General features: G+C 45.9%; 1 protein-coding gene across 4 annotated transcripts in view; it reads right to left on the bottom strand.

Moving 5' to 3' along the window:
- LOC122375056 (protein FAM13A-like) overlaps nt 1-12827 on the bottom strand; it is a 69694-nt gene that overhangs the window by 10295 nt on the left and 46572 nt on the right. For 3 of the 4 annotated variants that reach the window (XM_043354213.1, XM_043354212.1, XM_043354214.1), the window contains exons 3-6: nt 10934-11015; nt 9105-9249; nt 8486-8592; nt 7247-7349 (exon numbers count right to left, since the gene is read on the bottom strand). In XM_043354213.1, coding sequence (XP_043210148.1) covers nt 7247-7349; nt 8486-8592; nt 9105-9249; nt 10934-11005 — 427 coding nt within the window. In that variant the 5' untranslated portion in view covers nt 11006-11015. Of the gene's footprint in view, nt 1-7246; nt 7350-8485; nt 8593-9104; nt 9250-10059; nt 10357-10933; nt 11016-12827 lie in introns of those variants that run through there. The other variant, XM_043354215.1, reaches the window with a different exon arrangement.

Here is a 12827-nt window from a genome sequence, read left to right as displayed (position 1 = left end):
GTTATGATTGATCCCACTAAGCCGCTCCCACCAGGCCACGTCACGTGTTTTGGCACGTGTTCGGTCGCTTCTGAAACCAGTTTGGCCACCCTACGATTCAAATCGGTCCCACCCTGTCGGATTGGGGAGGTCGAGAGTAGATTATGAAGAATTAGGAGAGGACGCGACAGGTGGAGTCCGGTTCAGGATAGGTGTGGGTAGGAAATGGAAGGAGACGCGCGGCATTAATTCCGTCCAGCTTCGACAAAAGGAGGCAGGGCGATTGTGACGATTCGCCGTTATACCGGGGAAACATGTAAAGGAGGCCTGTTTTGAAATATTGAGGGATATTGGGAAAGATTAACGGGGAATGCAAAGGATATACCAGCTAATGACTTCAGTGTGTGTATCTGGAAGTCATAGATAACTCAGCAATGCGTGTGTATATTTCCTCGAGTTTGAGTAAATATCCTAGCAGCTAGGTTAATTTTTATTGGTAGTTCAGTGTTCACTTCCGAAGCCGTTGCTACAAACAGGAATTCGTGCAATATTAAAGGCACTACAAAGTCTCTTGGTAAAGCCAGTGACATTCCTTCTAGGACAGCGCCGCACGAAACCTGAAAATTTCAGAAGCTTACATAACATGCAGATGTTTGATAGCTCAACAGGGCTTGCAGAAAGAATGTCTCATGGCCTCATGGGTATCGGTAATTTATGACTACGTCTCACACAATACAAAACTTGTGTTACGCAACCTCAAAAAGTCAACAGTATCAGTTGATGTAAGCAGGGATAGTTTGCGTTGATTGTAAGTTAGCTTTTAGGGCCTTGAGTTAGCTCATGTAGATAACTAAAAGATCCTTCCCATCAGCAAAATAACATACGAATTCAAACTGCTTCATTGGTGGTTTCTTTTACTATTTCCTTGGTTTTGTTGGTTATTTATTTCGTTTCCACAAATACGAAAATATTCACGCTAGCGTTCGACCTTTGGCCGTCCGCTGGCGTGGGGCGATGGTAAAAACACCGGCGGCGCTGTCAGATATGCTGGCACCGGGCGGCCCGTGTCAGCGGAATATCAGCTGACCGGGCTGACCGCTGACCTATAGCTGACCGCTGACTGCCGGCTGTCCCAGTCGAGAGAGCGCCGTGACGCGGGTTTGCGTGACGTCACTGTGACGTCAGGTGGCGGGGTTCAGTGTCACGGCACGGTCTGGTTGATGGGTCACTGGGTCAGATAACGGCCTTCAAATTGTTTGGCATTGTTTTGCTCTTTAGAGTGTTCAGCCCACGACTGCGTTCTAGGTAGCTAAGTGAGGTAGCCAAGGTAAGGCCCAAGGGTCGCTATACCGCTGTAATAATTGGAAGGAAATTTTATCGAAATTCTATAAGAAAAATCTCTCAAATTCGTGTTAATTCAATCCACAAAAACGAGCGAAAATTCCACATTTTTATTAATAAATGGGAAGAAGTGATTAATCGAAAAATGGCAAAAAAATACAGAATGGGATCAGCCGAACAAGTTCCATAAATAAAAAAAAAACGCCATCAACATGACATTGGCCAAAACTTCCCAAAAATAGTGCTTTTAGCCTTGACGTCTGCTAGAGCACGGGTCACGCACTCACACTTCGGGAGGTCGTGACCGTTCCCTATCAGCTAACATCTCCGGTCTGGTCAGTAATGCCCGCCTAGCGTGCAGACAGACATCAGAGGCTAAGCGTGGATAACGATCCGCGAATGGCAGAGCCCTGATTGGCCAGAAAAAAAAAACATATACGGACCAGAACAGAACGCAGCAGGGATAGCGGAAGGGAGTAGACAGAAGTGGCAGCAGTGGCAAGTAGGCAGTGGCAGGCACTCAAGGCAGGCAGTGGCAGTAGGCAGCACAGCAATGGCGACAGCAGATAACAAAAGCACAGGCAAACAGCGAAAGCACAGGAGACGGCAAATACTGAGCATGGAGTCGGACAGTAGTTACTAGCAGACTGAAGCCGGCTACCAAGAGCACGCTCGTTCCCTAGTAAAAACGTTTAAGTATCGTACAGCATCAAAATCTCTCGTCTCCGGAAAATTATCTGAATTCCGCCAGCAGTTTTACACCGGAGCATGCTTTTTTAGGATCACAACATTCAATGCATCTCCCCTGCGCTACTGTGCTCGCTCGAAATGAGGCACTTCATGCAGTTTGTGCATTCAATTGTTGTTGGAATGTTTCTTATACCAAAATAGAAACCGCGCAATTCATCTCCTGTGGACGGTGATGCAACCGGACATAGAGCTTATCAGTTATCACGTCCTACGCTCACATTGCTTCACTGGTCGGTAATGGCACATGGATTTCCTTTGAGATATACGCCATTTATAAATGACATGTAGATGAATTCGACAACCACCTACCACTGGACATGACCTAAAGACGGATATTCTCTGAAAAGCGGAGGAAGCGCACATGAACATTACGACTAATAGGAAAACGTTGGATGGAAGGAAGAAAGAAATAAATGAAGGAAATGATGCATTCAAATTTCCGGCTGAACAAATGATCACGGAAAATGTATAGCAAACGTGCTTTAAAAGTACCGTGTGTAGCCTCTGTGTACAAACCATTATTGGGAAAAAGTTAACGGGTGAACTTCGACTTTGCACGGTATAGAAGCGACTGTCTTTCCATCTAAAATACACTTTACACAAGCTCGTTCAACTAACTCGCAACAACTCTAAGCCCCAAGAAATAAGACATAGAGCCGATGCCTTCATCCCCCCCTCCCCGAACTGTTTCACGCAAAATTCATAAATAAACCACATTTGATGAAAACTAAATTACCAGACCCAACCTCATTTTTATCATGCACATCTCGCAAACCCCCAGTAGCTTCCCCAAGCCTGTATGCGCAAAAGACGACCTAATGAACACCTCGGCTCTTACTCCGGAGTCCTGACCACCCTCTTCCCCTTGCAAGCTGTGGAATCTGCCTACCTCGTGCCTTGAGCTGCTCGACCCTCCCAAGCCTGAATTGTGGTTGCTTCGAAAGAGCTGTGGAGTGTGGAATCCACCCAGCCCCTGACGTGAGCCGTTGGACCTCAATTGAGATAGCTTGCAAAGCTGTGGAATCCACCCAACCCATGCCTTGATCAGCTACCCCTCCCCCCTACCCGGCCCATACAGAGGTTCGCTCCTGGCCGTAAGGGGGGCGGGGCGGCCGACTGGGTAAGGGGGCGGGGCAGCCAGTCGTCGGCGCCGTGCCGTGGGGAGGGGGCGGCGCCGGTCGTCGGGTGGGGCGGGGCTGGGGGTGGGGGTGGGAGGCACAGTCAGGAGGATCGATCCCGCCGCCGCCGCCGCTGCCGTGGCCAGGCATGTTATCGCGGTGGCGGCGGCTGGAGGCGGGGCACCTCACAGCCGCTGGGTCGTGACACAGATCGCAGCAGATCGCAGATCGGCAGATCGCAGTTCGGGGCAGTAAAGTGTGGCAACTCAAACGGTGTTTTCCGACCGGAAAACACCGTTTTCCGACTGCAAACTCAGACCGGTCTGAGTTTGCAGTAGTGAAGAGGTAGTTTAAGAGGGAGGGGATGGGAGAACATTCGCCCAATGCGCATGATGGAGCTGAAAGCATTTTATGCACATGAATTGAAGGCGAATAATATCATGAGGATGAAGTAATTGAATGCCAAAAAATGTGATGGTTCTCAGGAAATCCGCATGCTCTTTGACACTGGAAAAGCTATTGAATTAGCAACTAAACAAAAGAGCGATAAGGCTACTAAACATCATAGGTATAAGACTTTTGGAAACTGGAAAGTCTAGATGAAATAGCGCCGCACAATAGTCGAATATTCAATACCTTCGAAGAACAAGTTCAACAGTCAAATGATGGCAGTAGTTTTATTTCTGAGGTTATCAGCCCAAGGCATCATGGCGCTAGAAATATCTTTCATAATGAGAAGCCCGTAGTTTAATCGATCAAGTCATGGAAGCGATCGGATGATGAAACCCTTAACGATCCGAATATATTTTTCATAATTTAATTAGCACACATCGATATAATTTACCATTAAGTATCCACTAATGGGTCATCATTAACAAATTGGTAATTATTCTTAGCAGTAAGAGCTTGAATGAATCACGAACTCATCCTCCTTTTTTCCATAGACACACGCATCCTTCTTCATTCTTCTCTCTTTTCTCCTCTCTCCATTCCTCCCTTGTTCTGTCGCTTCCCCAGCTCCCCCTCTTTCCTCCCACACAGACCTCACCTGGCCACACTTCGCCACCTCTATCGTTGTTGCTAGCCCCTCTCTCCTCTCCATCACTCTCCCTACCGCTCGGCCCATGACCCTCCCCCCCGGGCACGTGACCCCCCCCCCCCACCCCCAGTCATGATCGATCCGTCCCAGGCCTCCAAACCAACCCCACACAGCCAACCGACGGCAGTTCAGGCTGCAACAAGTTCAGCTCGCCCGGGCCATCGCACGAGGCACCGACCGCCGCCGCCGCTCCCGGCTAGAGGTCAGGTCAAGGTCACGGACCCCAACCCGATCTCGGAATAGCCTCTGACGTTGTGGGAGAGTGTGAGAGGCGCCTCCCTCCCCTCCCTCTCCCCGTCCTGGCGGTAAGCCAACACAAGGATCGAATTTGAAGTAAGCATGGCAGCGCTCCGCCCCCGCCGTGACCTTGACAACGGCCGCAGGGGTTGGGTTGTGTCAAACACAGTTCTCGGAAAAAGACGTCACGCTGGAGGGGAGCGGGACAGATATAAACTGTGACAGTCTGAAAACGTCTTGTGTGTAGTCTGGGCAAGGAACTGTGTCCCTGACATTCTAACTAGGTAGGTAGCTGTGTTTATGAATTTGTGTTTTCGCGGCACCGCATTTGATCCTCGTATCGAGATCTTTTCCACGTAAGAATAACTGATGATCCAGTTTTCTTTACGCTATGGGAATGAAGTTTCTACAATAGACTCGTGAATTGTGTAAGACTGTTGGCACATTTGCATTCAGAAGCAATGCAAATAAATAAAAAAAAGTCGTCTAAATCTTGCGCCGACCATGCAATGAGACTCAAGAGAAGAGAAATATCACAGTTGTAGAACCATTGCAGCTGGGGCATTCCACGTCAAATCGAACAAAAATCGGTTGTTTTGCACCTTACCATCAGCGATTTCATTATAAATTTGTGAGCGAGTTTCTGTGTGGCCCCGGACATTACATTGATGTTTTTTTGCACATTCTGACCACAGGTCTTCTAAATATAGGGCATCAAATTTTTGCAAAATGTTGCATCTTTATATTTTTGAACGACCATAACTTTGGTTGTACTTGTTTGATTTGAATGAAATAAACCTTACTGTTTAGGTAATTTCTTAAGCATTTGTTTAGAATTGCACCTACTTAAATAAATGACCTTGAAATTTGCTTAACTCTGTTCTTAAGCACAAATATTGAAATAGCAAAAAACACGTCACCTTCGATTTGGCTCATTTTCCTATATTTTATTGCCTACCATATTCTTAACAACCTGTGAAAAAATTAGAGTGGGCCATTCATAAGTTTTGAAGAAAATTGCACATATGCAAACGTATGTTAGCACGCGCAGTGGAGGGGGAAGAACGAATTTCGCCCACCCCTCCTGTTTTTCGCCAATATCTCATAAGATTAATGCGAAATTAATTATGGCTACCTGTCAAGAATTGAATTGGACATCTCATCGTGCAAGCAATAAGAAAATCGGTTCACAACTGTTCTAGTAATAGCGGTGTAAAGTGAACATCCTGTCGCCGCGGCGACGCGGCAGCCGGCGCCGACCGCTACGCGCCGCCTGACTGTAGACTGTGCCGGGACGGAACGGAACGGTTCCGTCTTTACATCGCGCTCCCTACCGCTGATTGCGTTCGATTCGCGTCAAATTTTGTGAGAAGACTAAGAAATGTACAGGCAATCTCATGGTGAAAGAATTTTGAAAATCGGTTGGTAAACAATTGAAATATGAACGTGTAAACACAAAATTGTGATTGCTGCGTTTCTCGCATCGGCCGAGCCCGCCTCAGCCGGCGACATGTTACTCTTAGCAGGCCTCTAACTGCCATATTCATTATTGGATTAACTAGAAATTCCCCATACATACTAAAAAATGTATGTTCTTTCGTATAGTGAAGATCAAAAGACGTGAAGATATCGTTGCGTGATAATGTTTTCGTTGAATTTACTTCATGATGCATTTCCACACGGCTCAAAATTCACCGCAAAATACCGTTTGCCTGAGACACTTTTACTATGGAACGTGAATGCTTGACTACGATGACTATGCATTTCCATTCTCGCAGAGTTTGGGATATCACTAATCAGCAATCATTCATTTCAGAAAGTGTACACAAGCAAGCATGTCTTGACTCTGTCTTTCAAGGTCACGCGCGGTTGCGTGATGCTGATGCATGAAAACGGCGTTTGCCGCGAAAGTTATGAATGGCCCATTGGCCCACTCCAATTTTTTCACAGATGGTTAGGAACATTGTGACAGACATAATATGTAAAAATTACCCAAATCGAAGGTGACGTGTTTTTTGCTATTTAAATTTTTCTGTTTTAATTCAAGGCCAAATGCATTTCAAGGTCACTTCAATTTAATTTGATAATTAAAAATCAAAGCCTTATCAATTGCCTATAAGACCCTGTTAATATCATTTTGATATAAAAAAGAAACCAGAGTTATAGCCATTTAAAAAATTGATGTGTGGCATTTTTCGCTATATTCGATGACCTATATCTCAGCGATACGTTATCAAATTTCGAAAATATTATGCGTAACTCAGTTTTGAACCATGCCCAGTCTGCCTACAAATTTTCAGAAAAATCGAAGGGGATGACGGATTTCGGTGTTTGGTTTGACGTGGAATGCCCCAGCTGGCTACCCATAAGGTCAGCGAAAGCCGCGGTGATCAGAGCTTTTCCACAGGTCAGTCTCCACACTGCAGTTGTAAATTCAAATTTCGAAGAAAGGACGAAGAGGTCGCCCGCCCCCAATATTTCCAGCACTTAGCCTAAAAAGAGCACTTAGATTGGAAAGGCACGCATAGGTACTCGGTAAGCAGCTTTTGCCAGTCTCCAGTCCCTCCAACAATTCAACCGGCCCTCCATAACTGATGGGAAACTCCAAGCCTTCACAACTCCACTCTCTCAAGACTTTTAATTACCATCAGCCATAGATAGACGGTATGCCTACAGAGGTTCATGCACCAACGGATTTCTTATTCACCCAGCGGCCACTTACCGCGTAAGGCAGCCACGAAGTCCTCAGTGAAGCGAGTTGGAACGACCGCCTCCGGCAGTTCGCGGAGGAACATCTTCAGACATCCGGCCGCCGCCGCCACGTCCTGTGAGAGAGAACATGTGATGTCAGGGCAGACAGGGTATGGGGTGGACTGATCGCAGACAGATGTTGCTAGTCATGGTCAGGTATTGTCTCAACTAAGGTGTATTCAATTCTGTCGTATAAGTCAGTCATATCAAAGTCAGTCATATCCAAATCTGTCATATTCGAGTCTGTCATATTCGAGTCAGTCACATTCAAGGCAGGTCATAGTCAAGTCACCCATTGGTCTGAGAAAGGCAAAGATCTTTGGAAAGTAAATCCACAAAGCATGCAACACTCATCCTACTGGTCCATCAGCGTATATAAATCGAAACCAAACATAAAATGACATTTCTTGGCTCAGTTTTGGCGACAGGCAGTGACGTGGGTGTGTCATTTGGCCGTGGAGACAGGAGAGCCAAAAGTAGTCGACGAAATGACCTCATAAATCCACAGTCCCAGACTACTTTCTGAAATGTGACGACGTTGGAAAATTGAAGTGATGATTAAAGCGTTCTCGTGAATATATAAATGAAATAGCGAATACAGCATAGTATTACCGATGGGTCATGAATGAAATAGAGGAAGAGAAATAGCTGTCGTTGAGCCTTCGTAAAGAAAAACAGATTTGTTGTTACGTGCAATGAAAAGCGCGTTGGTTACAAAAATGAAGACACGAATGCGAACGAGTGATCAACTGAATCCCAAATAGGCAGTTCGAAGAACGTACTCGCAAACTGAAACAACCCCCAACAATACCGGACTGCACCGAACACTTTAGCAGCCCTCGGGTATTTCAGAAACAGCGCCATCCTCGTCTAAAATCCACACGGATCTTTATGACGTCAGAGAACCAAAGTCACAGAGGACGTCCCAAAGTGCTTCCAAGCTTAACCACTTCATCTGCATAACACAAGCAGTAAGTGCTGGCGCTTGGGCGCCATCTCGCTCACGAAGCGAGAAGTCTGACGAAAATGCATAGATCCAGTGCCACACCAAAAAATAAATCAGCGTAAGCGCTTCGTGCTCAACGCTACTTATAACAGGCGGAAATGCCATTTATCTAGGCATCAATAAAACATAAGCATGAAGCATCTTTTTTAACACGCACTACATCCCATCATTCGGTGTATCTCCCCACCTGTGATCTTCCCTTACCTTATATCTTTCCAGGTTGCTGTCTCCATACATGTCAAAATCCGCTCGGATTTTGGCAATCGAACGCTGATTTCCCGGCGTCCTGAATAGCCCATCCGTCTGCATTCCTGCAAGACCAACACACAACGAAGTCGGATTGCGGTCGAAGCAGGTCCCGAATGGGCCTCTCGAGGGGCAGGTTTGAGGTAGTAAGGAAGCATTCACGAGCCCGCGTGGGTTTGACCTGTAGCGTGCGGGACTCAGGGACTCGTAACGGCGGTCGTTACTGGCTAGAACAACGCGACCTGCGCTTTTATGTGATCGGGCTCGGCGTAAAATAAATAATATTTATTTATTTGTCTATTTATTCGGTGCCCAATAAGTAAAATATGTATTAATTGTTTATTTACCTCATGCAGAGAAATGGTTGCACGATAAGTGTGTAACACATTTATCATGCGCATTCATTTCATAACGAGGTAAGTTTTCATCTTTTATATGATGCGCTACAATACCATTTTTTTTTAAATCGCAGGTCACCGTCACCGTAATGTTTAACTATGATATATAGAGCAGTGTACGAGACCCATTCCACCGCATAATGCCACTCCTGGCACTCCTCCAATATAAGTGCACTCACCATGTCTCTCTATGAAGTGGCAGAGTCGGGCGACCACTCGGGGCACTCCCGAGTGTCCGGCGATGACCAGCTGTTCCAGAGGCACTCCGTACACCCGTTTGGCGCCGGTCACTGGTACACTGTCGCGGCTGTATTGAGTGCCAGACTGTGGAAGTGTGGAGGCGATGTCGGCCATCTATGGGTCATCTTATATAGGCACTCTGACTCACTCATAGGCCACATCGTGGAGACTCCCATAGAAGCGCACTTGAGAGGCACTAATGAAGGTACTTGTAGGGAAGCAGTGGAAGCACACAGGCCACATGTAGAAACTCATACGGACACTCATAAACATTGAGAGATAAACTCACAGGCGCACTCTTAGAGGTACTAAGAGATGAAACTCACAGCGAAACCCAGGGGATAATATCAGTTGAGAACCTTCAATCTCATAGCCTTTGTAACTGTGTCTCTTTACAGAAGACTTTCTGCCACTTACGGGTTACGAAAGAGCGTTTGATATTGTTACCAGAAGCTATTTCTCAAGTGATTTTGGACACTGACAAGACGCGTAAGACAGTGGATAAATCAGTAGACATCGTTATGCTGTCCTGCGATAATGCGGAGTGATTATATGTATTGTGTGAGTTTGTCTAAATGTGTCGTGTTACATAGCGCTGTTTCCAGCCTTCAAAAGACCCTTGAAAACGTGGACCTTAGCGAAAGGTTCAGCTAAAATGTGAAAAACACCTCCCCGCGGTTTCTGCGCACATGACTGCAGTTAAAATATCTAGCGTGCCAACATTCGATCACAACAAACCGATCATGTTTTCATCCACCTATCGACAAGCATGGCATGGCTCCAAGCACACCCATGGGTACCCCGTGGCGGCTCTTCAAAGAGCTGTGCTCTCTCACGCGGTGGTGGCCAGGGCGAGGTCGCCAGCTGGCGATATAAGCAGGAAGTAGCACTGACCTTCACCGAGCAAGGAGACCGCATCGCGACTCAGGAGACTGGGGCACCTGCTTGAAACTTCGCGGAGCGTGTTGTCGTCTTCGATTGCGCTTGGATGTGTACGTGGGAGATGTTTTTTCGACGTTGATTATGTTTAGATGGGTGATAAGGTATGCTGATCGAGAATTATCAGGGAGTTGTAGGAAGTTGGCGACTCAGAATTTAGTCAATTTGAAGAAATTCGATAAACAAAACAGAATAGTTCGTTAGTGCGTTATATCTGCGCTAAATTCGTCGGAAACAAAATGCTGAGTGTTCTTTGACGTTTATCATTTCAAGGAAACTAATAGAATGTCAGGCTTGACTGGCACTAAGCCAAGAACGTGACCTAGTGGTGGCGTCTCCCGCGATACGGAAGAGGCCTCTCACAGGTTGACACCAGGCCATTTCCTATGAATAGCATCGTTTCGTGCAGTCGAAAGGAAGTCATGCGACGTCGCCAGAGGCCTTAAGAAGTCCGATAAAAGGAGGATTTCTTGGCTGGCTAATGCTTTAAAGTGGCGAGCCACTTTACCACTCATGTGGCTTCGGCGAGCTGCTTCGTTTTGCTTGTTGCTTGTTAGCCAATGTTTGAAGAAAAAAACAGAAAAAGAAATAGAAAATGAAGCTCCAACAACTTCAAAGCATAAAATGCTTAGGTGATAAGACACTGCCAATGAGTAGCAAATCAAATAAGGTTGAAAATTCACCAAATGCCCTCGGAGCTGTGATCAGTTACGACCTGAACAAAAGCACCTTGACCTTGGCTTCCTCGAAAACTCCACGCGGAAGTGCGTGCCACAACGGACACCGCCCCAGATTAGCATCTGTTTAGTGTGTAGTTACCACGGCCCACCTTTTTGGATGTTTCCTTCCTAGACGGAGGTGCCTCGGCGAACGGTGAGAAGGGCGACTCTTGATGTCCCATTGCTCCAAACCTGGGGGCACAAGCTGGGCTGTAACGCAGTGTTATGGCGAATTATGCTATGTGTAGGCCTGTAGAGGGACGTGATCGGTGCAAATACAAAATTTATTCAGTAACGTTCATAAATCATTTTTAAAGAAATGTAGAAAACCAAGCAATTTCTTTACTGGTGCATGCACGTCATGACTCATATAGGCAAAATATCTTGCCGTGGTGCTTTCACATTTTGTCAAAATAATAGTAAAGCGCTGCTATCTAAATAAATCGAGACAATGCGAGAAACTGTATGAAATTATGTATGACTCATTTGCTTTCAACTCCCCCTCCCCCAAACACACGTCCAAAAAGCATAACCAAAGGCCATATAAAACAGAATACTTTTCCACTTTCGGCCAGAGTCTATCGCCGCCCGTTCACACCACGGGGCCTTCTGAGCGGCTGATTGGTGATTATCACATCACGCGGGCGCTCCCAACGCCCATCCATCAGTGAGCCATCAGAGAGATGATGGAAAAAGACGTTCGGCGGGAGGTGCACGGAGGATTACTTTCAAGGTCATTGAACGGTCACGGGTTAGCGGTCGTATGGGAGTCATAGGTTTAGATACCTACAATAGTCCCGGGACGTTATGTATGGCCCTGGTATATTTTGGTTAAATTCCAAATGTATTAATTGTCCTGGGCCGAGTTTGGCAGTTGTGAAGAAATCAGTCATTTAATTGGCTGCGATGACCGCGATGCTGAACGATGATGCTACAGTGCCAAAAATAAAATCCATTAAGAACATATATAACGAAATAAATTTAGCAAAACATTTAAAGAAATATAAACTCTACAAAAATATTGTTTTGTGAAATATATCTTTATTACTATACCTAGTCTGTGTAAACCCTTTAAAAGCTACGCACTGTTCGCTCGCTAAAACATAACTTTGTGGCGAAAAAAACATGAACATATCAAGCTGAATATTTGTCGCATCATACGGGACATAAGACGTCGCCTAGCCATGTGGGGGCACAGCTCCAACAGTTTGTCCAACCCTCTGGTCAGGATTGACGGACGATGGGTCAGAAATCGCCAGATCTGACTCAGCCAGTCCTAATCAATAATGGCCGTTGCCAGAATCGATAGATTGGTGTCCCAGGTTGACGTGTCTGGCACTTACGTGTTTTCACTGGACGAACGGAGGAAAATTGCGTCGCATTCAGATGTCATGTTAAATTTGGTGAATTTAGGTTTCATAATTCTTCAAGACATCAGATTAATTGAGCATGAAGGGGTCCACGAATCGATGAAATGCATTTTAAACGCAGCCACAGATAAACATTTAAAATGCTATGTGGATTATAGGAAGTCTTGTGTAACAAGTACATAGATGTCTCTGCAAGGTTCGTCGACAAACATTGCCCAAAATTAAAAACCAAGCACATTAGTGGGCGCCAGTGCCTCGTTAGACGTTTTTAATTAAAACCATACCAGGAACTACGAAGCTAGGGCATTTTAGAGCAGACAGACTCAGTCAGGTGAATTCGCTACCTCATCGGTACGATAGCGATAGCCTGTCGTCTTCTTGCACGCTAATGTCCGAAACCATTATTTTTATCATCCTGCCCTTTGCCCAATAATGGCGAATGGTTTTCAGTTTTTGTCCTCCACTTCCTCCATAATCCACGATACCCATAGTATCCACGATATCCAAAATATTTTTTTTTAAATCCACCTTCGATCCATCTTAATCCAAAGAACTTAGTTGGGCCGTCGTATGGAATCTTCCTCACTTCAAGTACAATGCCCCAGCCGGAGTGCTATTCCAGAGTCCCCTCCCC

This window comes from Amphibalanus amphitrite, unplaced genomic scaffold, assembly GCF_019059575.1.
Source record: "Amphibalanus amphitrite isolate SeventyFive unplaced genomic scaffold, NRLGWU_Aamphi_draft 001766F_arrow, whole genome shotgun sequence".
Lineage (NCBI taxonomy): Eukaryota > Metazoa > Arthropoda > Thecostraca > Balanomorpha > Balanidae > Amphibalanus > Amphibalanus amphitrite.
Note: the sequence above shows the minus strand (reverse complement) of the source record. Positions and strands in the feature narration are given on the sequence as shown.